Source organism: Mesoplodon densirostris, chromosome 13 (genome assembly GCF_025265405.1).
Source record: "Mesoplodon densirostris isolate mMesDen1 chromosome 13, mMesDen1 primary haplotype, whole genome shotgun sequence".
Taxonomy (NCBI): domain Eukaryota; kingdom Metazoa; phylum Chordata; class Mammalia; order Artiodactyla; family Ziphiidae; genus Mesoplodon; species Mesoplodon densirostris.
Genome location: NC_082673.1, coordinates 61623448 through 61648953, shown reverse-complemented (window position 1 = coordinate 61648953; position 25506 = coordinate 61623448). Strand labels below are relative to the sequence as shown.

The 25506-nt window shown below is 43.7% G+C and overlaps 2 protein-coding genes across 3 annotated transcripts in view; one reads left to right on the top strand and one right to left on the bottom strand.

Moving 5' to 3' along the window:
* The window catches only part of DPYS (dihydropyrimidinase), a 146779-nt gene that overhangs the window by 106169 nt on the left and 15104 nt on the right, over positions 1-25506 (top strand). The window lies entirely within an intron of this gene.
* DCSTAMP (dendrocyte expressed seven transmembrane protein) lies at positions 7346-13684 on the bottom strand. 2 transcript variants are annotated; one of them, XM_060116485.1, is made up of 3 exons: positions 12656-13684; positions 8782-9090; positions 7346-7420 (listed from the first exon to the last, which is right to left on the bottom strand). In XM_060116485.1, the coding sequence occupies exons 1-3, from the start codon at positions 13682-13684 to the stop codon at positions 7346-7348; spliced, it is 1413 nt and encodes a 470-aa protein (XP_059972468.1). The 2 variants fall into 2 exon arrangements, with proteins under 2 accessions (XP_059972468.1, XP_059972469.1); XM_060116486.1 differs by lacking the exon at positions 8782-9090 and having other exon boundaries at positions 7396-7420; positions 12858-13684.

The window sequence follows — 25506 nt, the reverse complement described above, 5'->3', positions numbered from 1 at the left end:
AGCAAACATCATTCTCAATGGTGAAAAACTGAAAGTATTTCCTCTAAGATGAGGAATGAGAAAAGGATGTCTACTCTCACTACTATTATTCAACATAGTTTTGGAAGTCCAAGCCACGGCAACCAGAGAAGAAAAAGAAATTAAAGGAATACAGATTGGAAAAGAAGAAGTAAAACTGTCACTGTTTGCAGATGACATGATACTATACATAGAGAATCCTAAAAATGCAACCAGAAAACTACTAGAGCTAATCAATGAATTTGGTAAAGTTGCAGGATACAAAATTAATGCACAGAAATCTCTTGCATTCCTGTACACTAATGATGAAAAATCTGAAAGAGAAATTAAGGAAACACTCCCATTTACCATTTCAACAAAAAGAATAAAATACCTAGGTATAAACCTACCTAGGGAGACAAAAGACCTGTATGCAGAAAACTGTAAGACTCTGATGAAAGAAATTAAAGATGATACCAACAGATGGAAAGATATACCATGTTCTTGGATTGTAAGAATCAATATTGTGAAAATGACTGCACTACCCAAAGCAATCTACAGATTCAATGCAATCCCTATCAAATTACCAATGGCATTTTGTACAGAATGAGAACAAAAAATCTTAAAATTTGTATGGAGACAGAAAAGACCTCGAATAGCCAAAGCAGTCTTGAGGCAAGAAAGTGGAGCTGGAGGAATCAGACTCCCTGACTTCAGACTATACTACAAAGCCACAGTAATCAAGATAATGTGGTACTGGCACAAAAACAGAAATATAGATCAATAGAACAGGATAGAAAGCCCAGAGATAGACCCACGCACCTATGGTCAACTAATCTATGACAAAGGAGGCAAGGATATACAATGGAGAAAAGACAGTCTCTTCAATAAGTGGTGCTGGGAAGACTGGACAGCTACATGTAAAAGAATGAAATTGGAATACTCCCTAACACCATACACAAAAATAAACTCAAAATGGATTCGAGACCTAAATGTAAGACCGGACACTATAAAACTCTTAGAGGGAAACATAGGAAGAACACTCTTTGACATAAATCACAGCAGATCTCTGTGGATCCACCTCCTAGAGAAATGGAAATAAAAACAAAAATAAAGAAATGGGACCTAATAAAACTTCAAAGCTTTTGCACAACAAAGGAAACCATAAACAAGACGAAAAGACAACCCTCAGAATGGGAGAAAATATTTGCAAATGAATCAGTGGAGAAAGGATTAATCTGCAAAATATATAAACAGCTCATGCAGCTCAATGTTAAAGAAACAAACAACCCAATCCAAAAATGGGCAGAAGACCTAAATAGACATTTCTCCAAAGAAGACATATAGATGGCCAAGAAGCACATGAAAAGCTGCTCAACGTCACTAATTATTAGAGAATGCAAGTCAAAACTACAATGAGGTATCACCTCACACCAGTTAGAATGGGCATCATCAGAAGATCTACAAACAACAAATGCTGGAGAGGGTGTGGAGAAAAAGGAACCCTCTTGTACTCTTGGTGGGAATGTAAATTGATACAGCACTTATGGAGAACAGTATGGAGGTTCCTTCAAAAACTAGAAATAGAATTACCATATGATCCAGCAATCCCACTACTGGGCATATACCCAGAGAAAACCATAATTCAAAAAGACACATGCACCCCAATGTTCATGGCAGCACTATTTACAATAGCCAGGTCAGAAGCAACCTAAATGCCCATCTACAGACGAATGGATAAAGAATATGTGGTACATATATATAATGGAATATTACTCAGCCAAAAAAGGAATGAAATTGAGTCATTTGTTGAGACGTGGATGGACCTAGAGACTGTCATACAGAGTGAAGTAAGTCAGAAAGAGAAGAACAAGTATCGTATATTAACACATGTATGTGGAACCTAGAAAAATGGTACAGATGAACCGGTTCGCAGGGCAGAAGTTGAGACACAGATATAGAGAACAAACGTATGGCCACCAAGCGGGGAGAGCTGCGGAGGGGTGGGGATGGTGGTGTGATGAATTGGGCGATTGGGATTCACATGTATACACTGATGTATATAAAATTGATGACTAATAAGAACCTGCTGTATAAAAAAATAAAATAAAATTCAAAAAAAAGAAATAAGATATTTTAATTTCTTTCTCTTAGGTGAATTAAGACAAAAATATATGATGTGTGAAGATGTCAACATATCCCGTATTATATTTAGGATTGATTAGGTTCTAGCAGAGAAAGCAGCAGATATAGGATCTATGAGGAAGGACAAGGTTTTACTTCCTGAGTAGAACAGTAAAAGAGATCTATTACTATGAAGGTGTTTAGAATTACTGTATCTTACTGTCAAAGAGAAACGTAACTGACAACAAATATGGAGTCAATGAGGACATCATAATGACGCTTATAACAAAATACAGCCACCAAGCTGAGATTCATTAGATGATAAATAGTGACTTAGACCATAATGTGATACTCTTTTATAAGCCATTAATATTAGAGGTGAAAAGGAAGTTCTATTAAATTACCTGGGGCAATATCTTTCTTCCTCTACAAGATTAACAAAGCACACTTGACAATAGATGTCTCAAGAAATTTAACTAACCATTTGTTTAAATCTAACATGGATAAGCTGCAATTAAATAAGCATTTTATGCCCTACGTTAGATTGGCCCTAATGAGCAAGTCTAAATCTTGTTTTCAAGATCAAAATTGCCTTTTGTGACAGCACCTCTTTGCCAGTCTGTCCTTCCAATAGGGACAAGTACTTCAGAGTAAGGGCAAGCATGCCTAACAGATAAAGACAGCAGGTCACTCTCCAGAAGTCTCGAGAACTGTTCAAAGTCACGGTCCATTAGAAACAACAGAGACTATGCTACTTCAGAAAGGTAGTTTGGTTTCAAGGAAGTTAAGACCCTTTTCCCAACCCCTCCAGTGCCCTTGTCATAGAGAAGAGGGGTAAACTGGGCATTCATAATAGACGAGGGCAGAGAAACTGGGCATGATTCCCTAAAGGCACTGCCTGCCTGGTGCCCTTGGCACTTACCAAAAGCTACCACATACTGTTATTTTTTGTCTAAGCATCTGTCTGTCTTCCTGACTAGATTGGAAGCATCCCAAAGGCAGGGACCAAGGAGAACTGTCTGGGCATCACCAGCACCTTCTGTGTGCCCTGTTCAAATGTTTGCTGTAGATATTGGTGATATTTTTAGGTAAATAAGTAAGTTAGTTAATTAGTAGAATTTTGAAAGGCCAAAGGATCCAATTTTCTCTAAAACTTGAGCAGTTGATTTAAAAAAATTTTTTTATTTAAGTATAGTTGATTTATAATGTATTTCTGCTTCACAGCAGAGTGCTTCACTTATACATATATATACACATTCATTTTTTAAATATTCCTTTCTTTATGGTTCATCATAGGATATTGAATATACTTCTCTGTGCTCTACAATAGGACGTTGTTTATCCATTCTATACATAATAGCTTACATCTGCTAACCCCAACCTCTCACTCCATCCTTCCCCAGACTCCCTCTCCCTTGGCAGCCACCAGTCTGTTCTCTACGTCCGTGAGTCTGTTTCTGTTTCATAGATAGGTTCACTTGTGTCATATTTTAGATTCCACATATAAGTGATATCAAATGTTATTTGTCTTTCTCTTTCTGACTTACTTCACTTAGTATGATTACCTCTAGTTGCATCCATGTTGCTGCAAATGGCATTATTTCATTCTTTTTTATGGCTGAGTAGTATTCCATTGTATATATGTACCACATCTTTATCCATTCATCTGTTGATGGACATTTAGGTTGTTTCCATGTCTTGGCTATTGTAAATAGTGATACTATGAACACAGGGATGCATGTATCTTTTTGAATTATAGTTTTGTCTGGATCTATGCCCAGGAGTAGGATTGCTGGATCATATGGTAATTCTATTTTTAGTTTTCTGAGGAACTTCCATACTATTTTCCATAGCAGCTGCACCGACTTATATTCCCACAAACAGTGTAGGAGGGTTCCATTTTCTCCACACCCTCTCCAGCATTTGTTATTTGTAGACTTTTTAATGATGGCCATTCTGACCAGTGTGAGGTGGTACTTCATTGTAATTTTGATTTGCATTTCTCTAATAATTACCGATGTTGAGCATCTTTTCATGTGTCTATTGGCCATCCGTATTTCTTCTTTGGAGAAATGTCTATTTAGGTCGTCTGCCCATTTTTGGATTGGGTTGTTTGGTTTTTTGTTGTTGAGTTGTATGAGCTGTGTGTAAATCAAGCCCTTGTCATTCGCAAATATTTTCTCCCATTCTGTAGGTTGTGTTTTTGTTTTGTTTATGGTTTCCTTTGCTATGCAAAAGCTTGTAAGTTTGATTAGGTCCCATTTGTTTATTTTTGTTTTTATTTCTATTGCTTTGGGAGACTGACCTAAGAAAACATTTGTACAATTTATGTCAGAGAATGTTTTGCCTATGATCTCTTCTAGGAGTTTTATGGTGTCATGTCTTATGTTTAAGTCTTTAAGCCATTTAGAGTTTATTTTTGTGTATGGTGAGAGTGTGCATTCTAACTTGAGCAGTTGATTCTTTGCCTAGTTAATGTGGGGCAGATCCTGTCTCTGTAGGAGGAATAATTGCAAAATGAGTAAAAAAAATCACATATTGTATTAGTTTATTAATATATAATTTTAATAAACACAGTTTTGTTTTCTTTAGAAAACACAGTAAAGCATAAAATCATCAGAATATTTAAATAAACCAAAACTACAAATTCATCTTTACCTTCTCAGATCTTTTTTGGTTGAAAGTTATGCCAATTATATCAGTATTTACCAGAGTATGGGCTGTAGAACTGGTCCTATGTGCTGTTAACAGTTATTACAGGTAAAATTGTTCCATGTTTAATAGCTTGAGAAAATTTTGTGTGAAACAGGTTAAATGAGATTTCTTTTTTTTTTTTTTAAAGGAAGGATTCTTTTTATTTATTTATTTATGTATTTATTTATTTATTTATTTATTTATTTATTTATGGCTGTGTTGGGTCCTCTTTTCTGCACGAGGGCTCCCTCTAGTTGCGGTGAGCGGGCCTCTCACTATCGCGGCCTCTCTTGTTGCGGAGCACAGGCTCCAGACGCGCAGGCTCAGTAGTTGTGGCTCACGGACCCAGTTGCTTTGCGGCATGTGGGATCTTCCCAGACCAGGGCTCGAACCCATGTCCCCTGCATTGACAGGTAGACTCTCAACCACTGCGCCACCAGGGAAGCCCCGAGATTTCTTTATTATAGGTTTCTCAAAGTTTTAAAATTATGCCAGCATGCATTATGAATCTTCAAGGTTGGAAGGCAGATTGTGTGGATTTATTGACATCATATAACTCTTTTATGGAACAACTAAGGGATTAGTGGTCTGAGGAACACACTTTGGGAAATGCTGACTCAGATTTCTAATGTAGGCTCCTTCTGCTAGAGAAATTTCACCATTGAAGACCTGTGTTGAAAGACCTGCAATTCAGTAAAACTTCCTGGAATGATGGTTCTCAGTACTGGCCAACTATTAGAATCACCTGGGAGCTTTAAACATGCCAGTGCCCAGGCCCCAGCCCAGGCCAGCTAAGTCAGGGTCTTTGAGGGTGAGTTTTCCCATCTATAAAATAGAAATAATACTACCTACCTCACAGGATTGTCATGAAACATAAATGAGACCTTATGTGTAAAATGCCTACTCTGGTGCCCAAAACAAAATTTGGTCTTCGAAAAAAATGTTTCATTCTGGGGAGAGTGTAGAATTTCAATTTTAAAATGTAGAAGATATTATTAAAATAGAAAATCACTATTTGGCTGGCACAGTTTTGCATCCATGGATGCTAAAATTAGAGGGTAAATGTATGATGAGAAACAGGATGTTTGCATAGTCTGAAGGTATTTCCCACAATATACTTATTCATTCCAAAAGGAAAATAGTAACCTCAACAGTGGAAGAATCAGAGGACCCCATCTTAACTAAGTGAAGAAAGGTAACCTCATCAGTAACGAGACATATTAACATCACATACCCCTGCTCTCATGCATTGAGAAGAGCATGTCAGCGCTTCTGTAGTATTGTTGCCCAAAAATACATTACCTGGGTTTACTTATAAGGAAACATCAGACAAACCCAAAGCAAAGCACATTTTACAAAATAACTGGCAGCACTCCTCAGAACTGTCAAGGTCATGAAAGAAAAAGAAAGACAGACTGAGGAACTGTCCCTGACTGGACGAGACTAAGGAACCATGACAGCCAAATGCGATGCATGAGCCTGGATTGGATCAAGGACTAGTCCTTGGGAAATTAGTGGGACAATTGGTGAAAATCCAAAGAGTTTTGTAGATTATGCATTTTTCAGTGTTATTTACCTGGTTTTGACAATTGTGCTATGGTTATGTAAGATGTTAATGTTCTGGGATGAGGGGTGATAGGTAAATGGAACGCTGTACTTACTATTTTGCAACTTTTTTATAAGGCTGAAACATTTTCAAAATGAAAAGTTAAAAAATTGTTTTAAAATTTTAATGTTTCTTCATTTCTTCCCATTCGGGCACTTTAGAGATAATAGAATCAGTATTTTTCCCTCTTAGGTATTTTGAATATAGGGGAAATAGGCCCCTGTAGTGTAGAGTGTACATTGATTATAGTGAAAAAGAGGCCCAAGATGCACATTGTAGGAAGCCTCTCATAGGATTTTAATAAATGTGTTCTCTAAATAACTGTGGCTGAAGGATTTGGTAGAAGAGGAAAAACAAAAGAGATCCAGGAAAGTAGAGGATAGGAGCAGAGAAGGTGGTGAGAAGAAAGGAGGAGCTGCTGGAGGTGGGCTTTGGAAAGAGCTCTTGAATAAGGGGGCAGGGGGAGGCCAGACCGTTGTGGGTAGGAAATAGCTGTGAAGGATATTAAGAAGGGCAGAGAAGGGATAGAAGCGTTTAAAGATATTTTGCTGGCATCACACATGCATGTTCTCCTTGATATTTGTTTGTCAGCCTGCAGTAGAGATTTTGATTTTTTCCAATTTTTTTCTGTTTTTTTCTTTGAATATTACTCTATGCTGAGACTCTCCTCGAAGGGCCTGGTTATAGTCCTGTTACACTGAGATACAGTCCAGATCATGTGCCTTGTTTGCGAGACAGACAGCACAACAATTTATCTGGTAGCCCTTTGGCCCTTATGGAAAAAAGTAGTTCGGCCCTGCAAACTCAAACCGCTGAAGGACCATGCAGTGTAGTTCTTTGTCGCTGGGCATGAGTACGGGTCACGATCAGTAGACTTAAGGAGAATTGCTGGAACAGTGTGGCTGAGGAGCTGTGTGGGGCCTCTCACGGGTTGTCTTCACTGGCAGTGTCCATTTGTTTCTTCCCAATCATTTTCAGGACTGGAAGCCAGAAATGAATCTGAAAAGACACGAAGCTGGATGAATGAGCATTAGAGTCATTTCAAATGCCACTGACACAAACTTTTCACGAGACTTGGAAATGGCCAGAAAAGCTGACCCTTAGGGATTATTTTGGTCTTTCATTGTCTATGAACTATTTTCCAGTTCTGTAAGCTGTAGATAGCTGATGGCAACAATGCAAATGACTCTTGTCCATGGACATGCAAATGAATTTCACCCTGCAGAGTACAATTGATCTTCCCATCCTCCCTTGTGGAAGAAGCCAGTTTTGTATCTATTAAACAAATTCATTTTGGTATTCAAGATGACCTGTATATATGTGTGATTTAAATTGTTTTTTGGGGCTTCCCTGGTGGCGCAGTGGTTGAAAGTCTGCCTGCCAATGCAGGGGACACGGGTTCGTGCCCCGGTCCGGGAAGATCCCACATGCTGCGGAAAGGCTGGGCCCGTGAGCCATGGCCACTGGGCCTGCGCGTCTGGAGCCTGTGCTCCGCAACGGGAGAGGCCACAACAGTGAGAGGCCCGCGTACCACAAAATAAGTAAATAAATAAATAAATAAATAAATTGTTCTTTCCGTCTTTAATACGTTGAATAAAATCTTTGACAAGTGCTCATTTTATATGTGTATGAAAGTCATTATGTTATCATATATATGTATAAATATATACATATCATATATATATATCATCAGATATAATTTTTAATGCTGGAGAATGAGCAAATTCTTTGGAGTTTACCAAGCTGCAGTAGATACTTCCCTTCTGTTATTTATTTATTCCAGTAAAGTAACTCTGACTGGGTATTGTTCTTTTTTTTTTTTTTTTTTCCTTTTTTGCGGTACGTGGGCCTCTCACTGTTGTGGCCTCTCCTGTTACGGAGCACAGGCTCCGGACGCGCAGGCTCAGCGGCCATGGCTCACGGGCCCAGCCGCTCCACAGCATGTGGGATCTTCCTGGACCGGGGCATGAACCCATGTCCCCTGAATCTGCAGGCGGACTCTCAACCACTGCGCCACCAGGGAAGCCCCGGGTATTGTTCTTTAACAGCCATTAGAGAGGGCCTTCCCAGTAGCTTTTCTACAATATGACTGAATGTACTCACTTGAAATCAGTGTTTTGAAGGCTATCTTGTAGAATCCTCTGGACCGGCATTGCTGCAGGGTCTTCTGGACTTAGCCATGTACATCTGTTCCCCGTCACTGTTCACCCACCGCCACCACCACCCCCACCCCGAAAGTGTCCTGTCTGTTGCTGGGGATATAAGCCCTAATGTAATGTTGAAGAGTTCTTTGAAATTCCATTTGCCTTTCAAAATCAAAATTTCCCTAATTACAGGTTATAACCCTATTTTGGCTTTACCTTTGTAAAGTACAGACTCAGTTTCCTTTTTACTTCTCCCACTGGCTGCTTTGATCTTTTCTTCAGTAGCTTTGCATGTAGGTATTGGATGCGCTCCCTCTGCACACTTGGGTAGAAGGATGCTGACACCAGGATTTTAAGTTGCATCAGGATGGAGGACAACAGTCCTAGCATCACTAGTATCACAAGAATAAAACTGAGAGGAATCCAGGTCTTAGACAGAAGTAGCTTTGGTTTAGGGAGGCAACTGGGTTCAAACAGAGATATATTAAATGAAGAATCATGGATGATGTCTTGAGCTTCTTGTTTCTAAAATGAAAGAATAAAATCATCAAGATCCATGCCATTTTCATACTCTGTGCTTGTCTGTCTCAATACTGCCCCGTAGCACGTAACATTTATCTTAAAATATGCAGGGAGCTTTGGCTGAAGGGCTATCCCAGCTCCTTTTATGTGCTATGATTGGAATAAAGGAGAAGGGATGAAGTTTAGTTGTAGCCATTGCAGAGTTTTCCAAAGTGGGATTGTGGAAATATAGATTTCCTTGAGAGAAGGATATCAGATAAGTTTGTTTGCTCTATCCTTTCTTTAGAGAGTCACAATGGCCATGAGACTGTTGAAGGTGCTGAGAAGAAAGCAGAGAAATTCCCTTAACTTCAGCCAACGAGTCTCCTATTAATTTTGACCACATAACCCATTTTTATGGAACACTGTTTCTACACTTCAGAGCATGTGGGATTAATGAAAGATGGTTTTTGCTCAACTGGGGGAGAAGTTTTTTTTGTAGCAGAGCCCCTCAAGACCCAGTCATAGCCTCTCCATCTCGACAAACACCTCGTCAGCAGACCACAAGGTCATAAAGATGTGGAGGCATTAAATTATGTTCTAAGTCATCCTTCTAGAGCTTGAGGTGGCGGGGAGGGGCGGGTGGTGGAATTATTCTTGATGCAAGAATACAAAGAAGAGTATATTTACTGAAAGTGTCTCTAAAATCCTATTTATAGAGGTCTCAAAATAGGACATTTTCACATCTCTCTTAGATGATAGGAGGGGTGCATTCCTCCCTGCTTGAAGGCAAGAGAATAAGCCAGTTGCCCTCAACAAACTGACCCAGAGGGCAGATGACATTGAGCCACCTAGCCAAGCCACCAGCAGGAGAAGTGTGTGCTGATTCAGCTCTTACTTTTCCCTGACCTGAGAAAGCCATATAGTCTCTTGGTTGATTTGTTTTCCAATTTGGTAAAACAGGAATTAATGGACCAGATCTTGCCCATGAATAAACTACTCCCAGTGTAAATTAAGCACCTTAGGGATGGAGCATTAACGTTACAGACTGGAGTACTTAGTAAGTTATTATCACCCCAACACCTTAGAGCCCTGGGGCCCAGAGGAGGAAAATGACTTCTGAGAAGAACCCAATCACACCCAGAGAACACCGCGCACCTTCAATTTACACCAATACCTGTGAAAAGTCTGGAAACCCCAAAACCTGGGACTTCTACACAAATGTCAAGTCAGATCTGCAATTTCCCCAGCACTGTGGCTAAGCAGTAGAAAGCATTTGTGTTGCCTCTCCTTTGCTCTTATTAAAAAGACAGTTCACCTACGATTAAATAGAGAGATTTCAGTCCCCAGAGCAGTGGCATGCATTCTTTTCAATACTGTTGAAGAAACAAACACGTCGATTGAGTAAGTGATGAGAAATCCTGCAATAAGAAAGCAGCGGGTGTCCGGTCTGGGAAGAAGTTTTTAGTCTAGGAATCTAACCGGGGATTTTGCAGCTGGGAGTCAGGGCTTCAGAAAGGTTGTCAACACTTTTGTACGGGCTTGGTGGAGGGTTACAAACTCTCAAAATACCGAGCAATGTAGTAAATGGTACCCCAGTGTTTTAAAATGTGTTTGCCTCTCTCAAGTAAACAATTTGCCAAGATGGTATTGAGTAATGGATGGAAGATTCACTCTGGTATCAGACAGTCCTGAAAAGTTAATGCAGGCCAGTGCTGGGCACATAGTAGGTGCTCAATAAGTAGAGACTGTAGCTTTTTTTTTTTTTTTTTTTTTTTTTGCGGTACGTGGGCCTCTAACTGTTGTGGTCTCTCCCGTTGTGGAGCACAGGCTCCAGACGCGCAGGCTCAGTGGCCATGGCTCATGGGCCCAGCCGCTCTGCGGCATGTGGGATCTTCCCAGACCGGGGCACGAACCCATGTCCCCTGCGTCGGCAGGCGGACTCTCAACCACTGCGCCACCAGGGAAGCCCGACTGTAGCTATTTTTACTTACAGTGTCCACCTATCCATCCAGGTCTATTCACGTCATTTCCCACTTTTCTTCTTTATTTAAAATTGTATAAAAGTGGGAGAAACCTTGAGCCAATGTTTCTTTTCTTGCTTGACTTCTCCTTTGCAAATCTGCTGCAATGGAGAGACCAGGAACCTCCAAGGTCATCGTGGGATAAGGACTGGGCACTGCCATTTATGTGGAAGCCAGCTGCTGGTGGCACAGCCTCCCAGGCTCGGCAGGAGAGAGTTTGAGACAAGCTCCCACAGCAGTCCTATGCTCGCATCTGTTCTGCGCCCACCACCCTGCTGTCATTGTGAGTGTACGTGGTGGCCTCCCCCGCCAGGACGTGAGCCCCTCGATGGCAGCCATCACGGTCTAGACAACTTTGCATCCCCAGGACCCAGCAACACCCCAAAATGTATTTGCCAGGACATTGTCATTAGAAAGCTTCTGGGCCTTCTTTGGAAGGCAGACTTGCTTTTCTCCCCCCGTCTATCTAAACCAGTGAGAATTCACAAAACAGGCATGGGTTTTGGCTCAGAGAGAAATAGATGAGAGAGGAGCAAAAAGATGAAGGAGAGGGAAGAACTGAGAGGGGAAGATCAAAGAAGGGACTACAGGAGGGGGATGGACTGTGGGGGAGAGGAGGAGAGAAGCCCTTCTACCGGCCGCCGCCCCGGATCAAGCCTGGCTGAAAATCTTGTTTGGCTTTCATCTGAAACACTGCTTCCATTAGCCACCCTCCTCCAGATATGTAGAGCAACGGGGCTCTTGTAATTAACTGAAGACTTCAGAGGAAACAGAGGGCTCAGAGTAATCAACTCCGAGAAGCAGCCCAGGATTAGGCGGGGCAGGGGCCAGACAGTGCCTGCTGAGCCAGGAGAAAAGGGGAGGGAGAGCGTGGATGCAGCAGGAGGCAATGGGCTTTCAAAGGAGGGTTTCCAGGTCCCTTTCTGCCCTTCCCCTCTGAGATTTCTACAGCAGAGGCACAATCTATTGTAGCTCGATAAAGAGGAGGGAAAATCAGACATATGGAAACAGTAGATGGCGTGTTTACCAGCCCGGGCTAGTGCTCACCACCCAGCATGCATGACATTCACACGCACACGCACACACACGTGCACATGTACACACATACAACTACATGCACTATGTGTGCACATGCACACAGAGGCACACACATGTGCACGTTCCACATAGCGCAGAACGCTAGGTTTAAAAACAAATAAGACAAGTATCTGACAGTATCCAGATCCTCTGAAATGTCTACATAATCGTAAATTTCCACAGGGAAAAATGGAAAAGAGAAAAGATGGGATGAACAAAAACCATCGTCTCCTCTGTTGCATTACGGCTGCCACAGGAAACTAATACAGTGGTCAAAAATGTTCAGAATGTTCTCATGCTCTAACATTGGGGTTTCAACTCAATCTAACCCACATTTTGGGTGTTCTTCCCACATGCCAGGCTCCGTGCCAGGCACGGAGGATCCAGAGGGGAATAAGACACTGCCCTGCCTTGGGAAGTTCACGATCTTTTGCAAACACACAGCAAACAGCTGGGATACACAGTGAGACGGGCCTGTGAGCACCTACCTCTCTGTGCAGCTTCAAGTGAACCTCAAGCCCTGGCAAGCTTTGGAAATGTTTGCTGATGGAGAAAATGAGCCAGTATAGCAGATAATCTATGGCTGCAAACAACACCCAGATGTACAGATGGGTAAGTACCGGGAGGAAAAACAGCCCCAGGTTTTTCCTGTCTTTAGGAGTCAGCCAGAAAGATGGGATGATGACATACTTCTTCCTTTCCTGCTTATTCAGCGGGAGGACGCAGGGCCTCTGTTCAAGCCTCTCCCTCTCGTCAAACTGGACAAATTGTCTGGTGATGTAGATGTTCTCAAACTTCCAACCACAGGAGCCCAAAAATCGCCTCATGAAGAGGCCAGTGCCAAGTAGCACCAGCAGAAGCCCTGTGAGGGCAAATAGCTGCCGCCCCAGGGAAGACAATACCTCTGTCGCTGTCACCACCTGGTACAAGACACGCAGGGCTTTGTCTGTAGTGTCATTGAGCTGTGTCTCCAGGGCTTGGCTGGGACTAAAAAGAGAGATCTCCAGTGTTTGGTTCCAAGAAACAAGGTCATCAAATAGACTTAGGTGAGTGGCAAGGCCGTATATCCACTGAATTGCTTCAATATATTTTTTCAAAAGTGGAAAATGGATGGAAAAGCTCTTTGCCCTTAGGTTGCAAGTCATACTGTCCAGGAGACCTTTAAAGTTGTGAAAAATATTTTCCACGTGTCCAAAGATTACTATCCCTGTGCCAGCGGTGATCAAAGCATTCCTGCCTTCACGCAGGCCACATGAGAGGAAGAAGAGCAGAATGAAACACCGTGCGTGCTTGGAGCAGCACAGCAGAGCACACGTGACCATCCAGGAGGTGGTGAAGACTGTGAATGAGGACAGAAACCAGTAGAAGGCCCCAGAGAGGAGGCCAACGGAAATGAAAGCAACAAAACAGCAAGTGCCCAAATGTTGGGTCAAGTCCATCCATCCAAGGCTTCTTGGAGACACATACGTCCTCCAAAGACTGAGGAAGATATTGGTGCCTGAGGTCCAGACACCCATGCTCCCTGTGTCCCTGGAAATGAAAGAGAAACAGGGTCAGATGTTGCTTTTAAATGTCCTCTTTGTAAAGGGCACGATGATAGATTGATTGCAAGAAATGGCCGTAATTTTTTACCCTCCTCAGTCTCTACACTATTACTAAACCAAACTTGGGCCCACTCGCTGCCAATCCACTGACACTGGATTGTGGTGAAGGGAAGTGCAGAGTTTATTGCAAAGTGCCCAGTGCAGGACCAAGCAGGGAGAATGGGCAGCTTGTGTTCAAAAGACCCGAACTTGATATAAATGAGTTTATTTACAAAACAGAAGTAGACTCACAGATATAGAAAACAAACTTACGGTTACCAGAGGGGATAACGGGATGGGGAGGTGCGGGGGAGCTAAATTAAAACTTTGGGATTAACTGCTATGTATAAAATAGGTAAACAACAAGGACCTACTGTACAGCACAGGGAACTATATTCAGTGTCTTGTAATAACCTATAATGGAAAAGAATCTGAAAAAGAATATATATACAAATTTATGCCTAACTGAATCACTTTACTGTACACCTGAAGCTAACACAACACTGTAAAATTAACTATACTTCAATTTAAAAAAACACAGTTTAAAAAAAAGAGACCTGAACTCCGCAGTGGCTTTCAGGGAAGGGTTGTTAAAGGCAAGGTGAGGGAGAGGGTTGCCTGATCAGCTTGGTACATCCTTCTAATTGTGGGTGGTGAGGTAACAGCGTGATGTTTCAGGAATTAACATCATCAACCTCTGGTTCCAACCCCTCTGGGGTCTACATGCTTATCGTCACGTGCAGTTAACTTCTTCCACCTGGTGGGGGCTTTTAATGTCTGCGAAACACCTCAAGGATATGGTTCAGGTTATTATCTACAGCCTTGAGGAGGCACTAAAAGTCCTTGACTTTGTGTTATGGCTAAACTCTTACTATTTTGTCTTACTTGACTGTTTTCCTTTGTTCTGCATTTTCTCACTTTTCTCATTAAATTTGCTCTTTGGACTTGGGGGGAGGCCTACGAGGCTAAAGCTTTTCTACAAACAAGAGGTGGGGGACACGGGGTCTGTCCCTGGGGAGGCCCTGCAGGGTCCTGCTCAGTTTCTACACCTCCTTTCAAAGTGACATTACAGCTTCTCCCATCAAGAAGTGAGAGAAATAAGGGCTTTCCTGGTGGCGCAGTGGTTGGGAGTCCGCCTGCCGATGCAGGGGACATGGGTTCGTGCCCCGGTCTGGGAAGATCCCACATGCCACGGAGCGGCTGGGCCCATAAGCCATGGCCGCTGAGCCTGCGCGTCCGGAGCCTGTGCTCTGCAACGGGAGAGGCCACAACAGTGAGAAGCCTGCATACCGCAAAAAATAAATAAATAAATAAATAAAGTGAGAGAAATAGAATCACATGGTGGGGTTTATTTCTCCAGCCCTTGAATTTGGGATGGCCTTGTGACACCATCGGCCAATGGAATGTGGCAGAAGTAATAGTATGCCTGTCCCGAGTCTATGATTCCCTCCTGCCTCTCTTGGAACCCTACTACTAACTTGTTGACAAGTCCAGGTGTATTAGCTTCTATTGCTGCTGTAGCAAATTTCCACAGACTTAGTGGCTTATAGAAACACATATTTATTCTCTCACAGTTCTAGAGGTCAGAGGTCTAAAACTGGTCCAGAGGGCTGCAGAGGGCTGGAGATTCTAGGGGAAAATCCATTTGCTTGCCTTTTCCAGCTTCTAAAGGCCAGCTATATTCCTTGGCTTGTGGACGCTCCTCCATCTCAAAGAGAGCCATGTTGCATCTTCTTTTCTTTCTGACCTCTGCTTCCATCCTTATATCTTCTCTCATGACTCTGATCCTCCTGCCTCCCTCTCCAAAGGACCCCTGTGACTATACTGGGGCCACCCAAGTAATCCAGGATAATCTCTCCATCTCAAGGTCCTTAACTCAAGCACATATGTAGAGTTCCTTTTACCATGAAAGGTAACATAGTCATAGGTTCTGGGCATTAGGACATGGACATCTTTGGTTGGGGCTAGGGGGGTGGGGTCATTCATCCCGTCATACCAAGTTGGGCTGCTGAATGACAAGAGGAACATGACCAGTCTATTCCATCAACTCAGCCAATAGCCAGTCAACTGCCAGATATGTGAAATAGGGCATCCTAGACCAGCCAGTCCCCAGCCACCAGCTGATCACAGATACTTGAGCAATAAGAAATGCTTATTTACTTTGAGCCCCTGAATTCTGTGCTGCTTTTTTGCACAGTGATTTTTAACTGATAAAAGCAGCGATCCTGTGCCATGGGTCTTATTAATTGAAACAGACCTTAGGTTGATGGACAGGCTGAAATTTCAACAAACTGCATTACATAAGATCACTTTCTGACAGTCATCTATTTTCTTGTGCTCTAAGTTTACAGACAAGAAAGCAAACCAAAGGCATCCAAACTTAAACGTGGCATTGGACTGAGGCCATTGTATTCAGCTCTGTAACCATTGTGCCTTCCCTTCCTTGCTCCTACCCTCTGAGTGCAGTTCTCTCCTGAGAATCTTACAAGGAAAATGAGAATAATTTGTCACCAAGTTAATCATCTTTTCTTTTTTCCCAGATCTAAAATGAAGGTGCTATGGGGCTGCTACTGCTCTGTCAGTCATGCAGATTTAGGTGTGTGATGCACTCAGAGAGCCTTGGGTTCATTTGGGATGATACAAAATAAATTTGAGCTCTCTTAATTGACATGAAAATATCTAATGAGCATTATACCCTATGTATGGAATTTTAACGAAGACATTGATCAGTTTTTAAACACTCTCAAATAAATCACTTCTCACATCAAATATTTTGGGGCTGGATTTATGGAGTAGCTTAATACTGTTTGAGCCAGTGAATTACACTGGTAATGTGAGAAAGGTAGCCAGTCACTGGCGGGAGGGCATGAACTGAGCAATCTGAAAGGAAGAAATGGCTCTCTTTTTGGGTTCGGGTGGGACGGGGTTAATGTAGGACAGAAATGAGATGGGGAAATAGGCAGGTTAGGAACAAACCTGTGGAAATGTCTTCGGCAATAATATAGAGGGCTTGCAGCTCCTGCGCATAATCTGAACGGGAAAGTTCAGTGCAGAGAAGAGATATGGGGAGACATCGTGTCGAAGAAGGGTCATTACCACGTGGGACTGGCCTTATAGAAGATTCAAGTTCCTCCCTAAGATGGTGGTCTTACTCCATCCAGAGGAAAGGAAATTGGAAGAAATGGACCTTAGAATGGGGACCAGCAAAAGAACAGAGTTCTTTTTTTTCCTGCAAGCTTGCTTCCTTTCAGAACTGGAGGTTGATTTGGAGGTTGGCAGTACTCCGATGCACCAACTCCACTCCTATGCCTCCCTGAGCCCCAGAAATCGCTGATAGCCCCTGTGCTCCTGAGCTGTCCCCAGCCTTGCCAGTGCGAGTCAGCCCTGCTTCACTGCCTGGGTCGGAGGACTTGATCAGTCAGCAGAGAGCAGGCGGACACTGGGCAGGACACCCAGCACCACAGCAAATGGGGAGGGGCTGCCTCTCCTCTGTGTCCCCATTTGCTTTCTTCGGTATGGCTTTGGATTTGACCCCAAACCATTGTCTGAGTAATTGGTACACTAATAGATAAGAATTGTCTATTATGTCCTAGGAGCACTTTATATATAGCATCTCTCTGCATCCTCCCTAAAGCCTCTGGAGGTTGCTTTTCACACAGTGGACACTGAGGCTCAGAGCGCTTGCTGAAATGTGTCAGCGATCACACGGAGAGTAGGTGGCGTAGCAGAATTCAGACCAGGTCTCCCTGCCCCCCGAGCCACGCCCAGATTCCACGGCTCTGGGTTATGTGACAGGATGCTCAGCCCACTGTATCTGCTGGAAACGCATCACACTTTCTGCCAGTGACTGTTTAAGAGCTGATGTGTATATCACAAACCCATTTCTATCTGCTCATTTCTTTTGCATCAAAATAGTTTACCCTGTAAGAATGTTTCTCTAATCAGCAGACTTTTCTCTACAGCAAATCAAAAATCCCAGCTGTTTTATTTTTTTCTAATATCCTTTATGAGGTACCATGTTGCCTGCTTTCTAAAAAATTAATAATGCATATTTTAGATTCATTTTCCCCTCCTCTTGCCTTCATCCTTGTACAGTGTGTTCTTTATAAAGAGATTTCTCTGCAAGTGAGAAACAGATTTATGGATACATTAAAATTTTAGCCTTCGGCAATAAAGTCTAATAACAATTAAATAAGATCTATTACTGCAATTTTGTCTTGTAAGAGGCACATGTTTTCTTAACAAGCAACAGATCTAATATGATTCCCCTTTGTTTTGGTGCTGAAAACAGCATGTCACCAAAGGACATCAAAACTTTCTGCAGCAAGAGGACCAAATGCCTTCTCTCCTATTTTATAGCTCAAGCCGCAGAGGCGAGTTTGGACCACAAGCTCAGGGCTGGTGTTCCAGTCTGTTGAATGTGGCCTTGATTTCTTCACCAGTCTCTGTTCCTCATTTTCCCTACTTGAATAAAAGACCTGCCTGAGCTCCTTCCTGGTGAGGGTTAAGGAGGGAAGCTTTGGCAAGCACAGTAAGATGCCTTGGAGATAAGGTGCCTAGGAAATGCAACCCATTTCTTCTTGTTTCTTTGCTGCCACAGCAAATTGAGAACGTCCCTTCTCTGAAGCTCTTTAGGCAAGGCTTCAATGTCCCAACGATGAGAGGCTCAGAGGCAGGAGGTGGATTGCACCGCCTTCCCAGCACTGATGTTTGACACGTTGCCTTTAGATGTCTGTTGATCTCTATCCTCTTGCTCCTGCAGAGGTGCAGTCATTCTAATCTTTCTTTCTTCCGATGGCCCCAGTTCTTTCCTTTTAGAAAAAGCAGGGAATCAGGATTTGGACAAGCTGGTTACTTATTCCTTTCTCAAAGACTTTTTCAGGCAGATACCCAGATTCTTTTTTTTTTTTTTTTTTTTTTGCGGTACGTGGGCCTCTCACTGTTGTGGCCTCTCCCGTTGCGGAGCACAGGCTCTGGATGCACAGGCCCAGCGGCCATGGCTCATGGGCCCAGCCGTTCCACGGCATGTGGGATCCTCCCGGACCGGGGCACAAACCCGTGTCCCCTGCCTCGGCAGGCGGACTCTCAACCACTGCGCCACCAGGGAAGCCCCAGATTCTTAAATTTTACTTTTAGAGCTGGAAGAAATATTACAGGTCAGAGCTTATTAAACTTGAGTATGTTATCACTGGGGGAATCTTGTCAAAATGCAGATTTTGATTTCAAAGGTCTAGACTGGCCCCTGAGAGTTTGCATTCCTAACAAATCCCAGGTGGTACTGATGCTGCTCATCTGAGGACCAGGCACTGCGTAGCCATCTCTAGAATTCAGGACTGTCTGAGAGCACTTTCACCAGTGGTGGAAACGTTCTGTATCTGTGCTGTCTAACATGGTCAGCACTAGCCTGATGTGACAATTGAGCACTTAGGGCTGGTGCAACTGAGGAGTTGAATTTTTAACTTTATTTAGTTTTAATTAATTTAAAGTTAAACAGTCACATGTGGCTGGTGTCTATCTACTGAACAGCACAGCTCTAGATGAGCAACACCTGGCCGGCTGGTTTCCACAGATGAGGAAACGAAAATCCAAAGAGGCTACTGGGCTGGCCAAGGCTGTCCTGGACTAGAGGCAGAAGTGGGAGGGAGACCCCAGTTTTCGCCCACAATGGGACACATTTCCCATCACATCAACATCTCATTTCTGACTTTTCATGAAACCTGTTTTAAAATTCCTACCAGAGTTCCTAAGCAATGTAGTTAAAGTTTCCCACATACCAAATTTGCCTTCAGGCATCACAAAATAAATAATTAGAAAAGTGGACAAGCAAAATAGTAATAATAATAGATAATAGTTATCAAGTTGTTACCAAGCGTCTGGCCACTGTTAACGGCATCCAAAATACATTATTCCTAATTTTCACAGTAGCTCTGTATGATTATATAGATATATTTTAGATGAGGAAACTGAGGCTCAGAAAGGTTCAATAACTTGCCCAAAGTCACACAGCGAGTAAGTAGGAGAGACAGGATTCTAACCCGTGTTTACGTGGCACTGAGGGTTCAGGATAGGCAAGTTTCTCAGACTCTCTTTAACATGATCCTCAAAGAGTAGCTTCTAAATTTGGTTGAAATGTATTCCCAGGATCCCAATCATGCGCGAATCCTGAAATGCCATTCAACGCTGTAGGTATAAACTCTCCTTGCGTTGTCGTCTTCATGGGGCGTCCTCCACCTACCCTGTCAGCACAGCCTAACTAAACCCTCCAGGGCTGACTACAGATCTCCATTGGGTGTCAGGCCCATCCTGGTCTGAGGTCTAGGCTGCAGGGCATTCGTTCTCAACTGAACCGTCTCTCCCAGCGTCAGGGGATGAGAGCAGCATTCAGTGTTGGTCCCCACCTTCTCTGCTGAGCTGGGGGTTAGGGTCGGGGCTTTCCCTTTGCTGGTAAATTAGGGCAGTGTGGGCAGCACTGAGCCTTTACACGCCTGCAGGGGTCAGACAGGCACTGTAAAGAGTGAAGAAAATCAGGAGATACAGAGACTTCCTGGGGGACAGGGGTGTGGGCAGTGGGTCCTGGGGGCTGGGAGCCCATGTCCCAGCTGAAGTTGCAGGAGCAACAGCTCCAGCCCAGCAGATTATCTTCGAGGCTGTACACAGACCCAGTGTTGCCAGATTTTCTGATTTTTTTCTTTTTAAGAGAAGCCAGAAATCTAATTAACTTTGGGTAGCATCTCCTGATTAAAAAAAAAAAAAAAAAAAAGGTTGACTCAAATTATTTTTAAAGAGTCTGACACTGGTTTTGGCTACTGGTTGTCAGTCTGCAACCCTTGGTGTTTGGGGAAATCCTCGCGTGACTTCCTCCTCTTCTCTCTGCCCGGCCTTCCTCCTCCCCTTCTCCTCCTCCTCCTCCAGTCACCTGAGTTACCCTCTTTTTATTCCCTGGTACCTTTTAAAATCATGCTGTAGGCCAGATTCCAGTCTCATGCGTACAGGTTTTTCTCTATGCCTTGGGAATATTTTTTCCCCAAAGATCTCTAGCTCTATTTTATTCCCTTCTCTTGCTCTCCTGGATTGAGCCCTTCCCTCTCTCGCCATTGCTTCTTCCAGCAGCAGCTAAAAGGCTAACCTGATCGCTTTAACCTGCAGTTTCTCTTTACGGTGCCTCCATTATCAATAATGTTTATCTCAACATCAGTGTCTCCCCAGGACCGTGTACCTGCTTTTTTGCTTTTACCAACGGCAATATCCCAAGAATAATTACCACTTTCCTCCCTTTATCCCTAAACTCTAGTTTGTGCCGCAACCCGGGGCCAGGAAACCACAGCTGCAGTTCACAGGAGAATATCACCAAGGACCCATCTCTCTTTCACGGGATGAAAGGAATGTTTGTGTGGCTGGGTGGGAGGGAACAAGTTAAGGAACAGGGGCAGTGATGAGAAGCTCCTGGTCCAAGGCCGGAGCCATGCAGAGCTGTGCGGTCTGTATATCCAGCCTGAGCCCACACTTATCTGCTTTCACGCAGAGCTGAGCCGTTGCCATGGGAAACAGAGGCAGCCAGGCTTCTCCATCAACCTGCGCACACCAGCAAACGCCGGCTGTGAGGTGCATACGCAGTGGATTTGATTGTTTTCCCCGGGGGGCTATTAAACGTCAGTGGCAGCAGCAAAAGCCCTGGCACGGAGGACACAGGCTCCCAGCCCCAAGCCCCAGCCCCAGAGCCCTGTTCGCCCACTTCGTTGGGGAGTCAGGGCGATGAACATTCCTGTGTTGTCCTGTGATTCCTCTGAGCACGGATTAACTCTCAAGGTGCAAAGAACACATCTTTGCTTCAGATACAAGGCCCAGCCAGCAGCTGTGACAGTAATAACTAGAGCCTCCAAAGTGGCCCACCCTGGGCGTCTTCAGGATTGGAGGGATATTGAAGAAGCACATCACCAGTGTCGCTCTGGCGCTGGCAGACAGAAACCCACAGGATCACTGCTTTTGCAAGTGCAGGAAAAACCAATGCAGCCTTCTTTGGGGAAGGACCCAGAGGACGAGGAACTCAACGCGGTCCTATTGCCCACCCCCTCCTTCCCCAAGTGGGGAGCACTCGCCTTGTCGGACATCCTGAGATTTCCAGTAAGTGAGACCAGTTCCTTCTGGCCCTGCTCCCCATGCAGAAGCCAATGGCTTATGCGCAACAAGCCCAGGTACCGTCTGCAGACACCCTGGGGGAAAATAAACCCGACTGCGGACGTTCTTTCTCCTCTCCTCCAACCCGCTCTTCTAACCCCCTGTGGGAACCTAGTCTGGACACATAAGCCTCTCACTGACCTCAGGACTTGATGGGAATCTGATTTTAAAGGGAATCTGGAGAAAGGGCAGAGTGGGATAGAAAAAGACCACGGGGCAGGGAGACAGGAGACCTGGGGTCTGGCCTGCATGTGACCTTGGATAGGTTACTTCACCTCTGGGTCCGCAGCTCCCTTGGGTCCTGCCAGCCCCCAGTCTCGGAAATAAAGGCAAAGGAGAGCGGCCGAGCCCACTCTGGGCGCTTGCATTTTGCAGAAGCCCAGCACCCGGAAGGGGGACAAAAGGAGGACGGAACGTTTCTTGTCCTTTTCTCTTTTTCTTTCTTTCTTTTTTTAAAACTCCTGCAAACTTATAAATTGGTCGGGAACGCAGTGTTCTCCGGGCCTGCCAGAATAGCTCGAGCAGCGCCAAGAGGTGGAATGAATTCCTCATCATTTTGTTCTCGTCGTTCTCGCCTTGGGAAAGCCAGCGAACGCCTTCCTCTCTGAAAGCAGCCTTCACACAAGGAAGGAAAGATTAATGAAAGCTACTGGGTAAACAGAGGGGTGTCTACAGAACAATTCAGCCCGGCATGGCACTGTCTGTGAGGCCTGGCAGCCTTTCCGAGCCAGCCCTGATCCTCTCCGCGACCCGAGCCTTGGCTAACAGATCAGTTCTTCAAAAGCCAGGGATGGCCCACGTCCACACAGCTGTTCTGTTAAGAAGATGCTCAAGCTGCAGTCCTGCCTGAGATGAGGGATTCAGATCCCTCAGGCCAATGTTAACAAAGACTTTCTGATATTTCTGTACATAGGTAAACTGTCAGGGATAGAGGCAGAGGTTTCAAGTTTCCTCTAGTCTCAACTGTTTATTCCAATTTACTAATACTTAATTTTTTCTTATAAAAGAAAAGCAATTTCAAAATCAAGATTATTCTGAAAGTTTACTTACAGGCTCCTCTCAGGTTCTTCTCTGAGTGCAAAAATGCCCTTCCCTAGGGCTCTGAGTCTTGATATAGAACAAGGAAAAAGGAACCAGAAGTGACAAGAGGGTCACATAGCCATGAATCAACCTCTTTAACTCCCCAGAGAAGTGACTAAGTCGTTTAATATTGACAAAGGGGATAACTGATGCAAAGAAACTACATATTTCTTTCTAATATTTTTCTCGGAATAGATGTTGCAGAAACCAATCCTAGAAAATAATGAAATAGGGTATTTTCAAACGTCAGAGAGTGAGTTATGAAAACTCGGGTCTCTTTCCCTCTTCCTCTTCCTCCTTCATTCATACTCCCCACCCCCATCCCTACCCCCAGAGGTGGAACCAAATGTTCACCGTCTCCCTCCCAACCTCAGCTGAAGAGACAAATTGCGTGAAGGAGCCACCTCTGCCCTGATGACTCAAGAGAGGTGTAGTAATCTGTGTCATGCATCTCAATCTTTTTTTTTTTTTTTTTTTTTTGTAATATGTATTTATTTATTTGGCTGTGCTGGGTCTTAGTTGACAGCACGTGGGATCTTTAGTTGCAGCATGCAGGCTCTTAGTTGCGGCATGTGGGAACCTAGTTCCCCAGCCAGGGATCAAACCCAGGCCCCCTGCATTGGGAGCATGGAGTCTTAACCACTGGACCACCAGGGAAGTCCCACACGTCTCAATCTTGCTGGGACCTTCCATCTTAGAAATTTAGCTTCAAGTCAAGAGGTCCAGCTTGCGTGGTGGCAGGGAATTAGGAAAGCTCAAAACCCTTCCACAAAACTGCTCTCCACCTTTTGATTGGGACTGCAAGAGCTTTTATCTTAAAAATTCACACATTCCTGTAAATTGGTGCAGCCACTATGGAGAATAGTATGGAGGTTCCTTAAGAAACTAAAAATAGAGTTGCCACATGATCCTGCAATTCTACTCCTGGATAAATCTGGAGAAAAACATGGCCCGAAAGGATACTTGCACCCCAATATTCATCGCAGCACTATTTACAACAGACAAGACATGGAGGCAACCTAAATGTCCATCAACAGATGAATGGATAAAGAAGATGTGGTACATATATACAATGGAATATTACACCTCCATTAAAAAGAATGGAATAATGCCATTTGCAGCAACATGGATGGACCTAGAGATTGTCATACTGAGTGAAGTAAGTCAGACGGCAAAAGAGAAATATCATAGTATATTGCTTATATGTGGAATTCTGAAAAAAAATGACGCAAGTGAACTTATTTACAAAACAGAATCAGACTCACAGACTTAGAGAACGAACTAAAGGTTACCAGGGGGGAGGGAAGGGGGAGGGTAGTTAGGGAGTTTGGGAATGCCATGTACACACTGCTATATTTAAAATGGATAACAAACAAGGACCTACTGTATAGCACAGGGAACTCTGCTCAATAGTCTGTAACAGCCTAATTGGGAAAAGAATTTGAAAAAGAATAGGTACATGTATATGTATAACTGAATCACTTTGTTGTACACCTGAAACTAACACAATATTGTTAATCAACTATACTCCAATAAAAATAAAAAGTAAAAAAAAATTTCACACATTCCTGCCAAAATGCAAACATCCCTGAGAAGGGTCAGTGTAAAGAAAAATCTAAAACAAGTAACTGGGGCTTCCCTGGTAGCGCAGTGGTTGAGAGTCCGCCTGCCAATGCAGGGGACACGGGTTCATGCCCCGGTCCGGGAGGATCCTAGATGCCACGGAGCGGCTGGGCCCGTGAGCCATGGCCGCTGAGCCTGTGTGTCTGGAGCCTGTGCTCCGCAACAGGAGAGGCCACAACGGTGAGAGGCCCGCGTACTGCAAATAAATAAATAAATAAATAAATAAATAAATAAAACAAGTAACTGTATAGATGAGACACTGAAAACTCATGTTAAATGTGGTGAAGATACGCAAACATCTGATGTTTGGGAAACACAGCCATTCATTGATAAACAGTAGGGATCCAGCAAATTTTGTGAGCAAATTAACATCACAAAAAAAATCAGCAAGCATCATTGGAGTGGGCTGGAGGGGAGTGAACGCAGGAAGAGGGAGCCGAGTTAGGAGGTAGAACAGTGTATTAGTCAGAGTTCTCCAGAAAAACAGAAGCAATAGGGTGTGTGTGTGGAGAGAGTGAGGTTTATTTTAAGGAATTGATTCACATGATTGATTGTAGAGGCAGCCCGTCTAAAATCTGCAGGGTGGGCTGGCAGCTGGAGACCCAGGGAAGAGTTCATGTTGCAGCTGGAGTCCAAAGGTGGATTGCAGGTGGAATTCCCTCTTCCTCGGAGGACCTCAGTCTTTTTTCTCTTAAGGCTTTCAACTGATTAGACAGGGCCCACCCACATTTGAGAGGATAATCTGCTTTCCTCACAGTCTGCTGACTTAAATGTTCATCTCATCTTAAACACATCTTCAGATTAATGTCTAGATTCATGTTTGACCAAATGCGTTCTGTGGCCTAGCCAAACTGACACAGAAAATGAACCGTCACAAC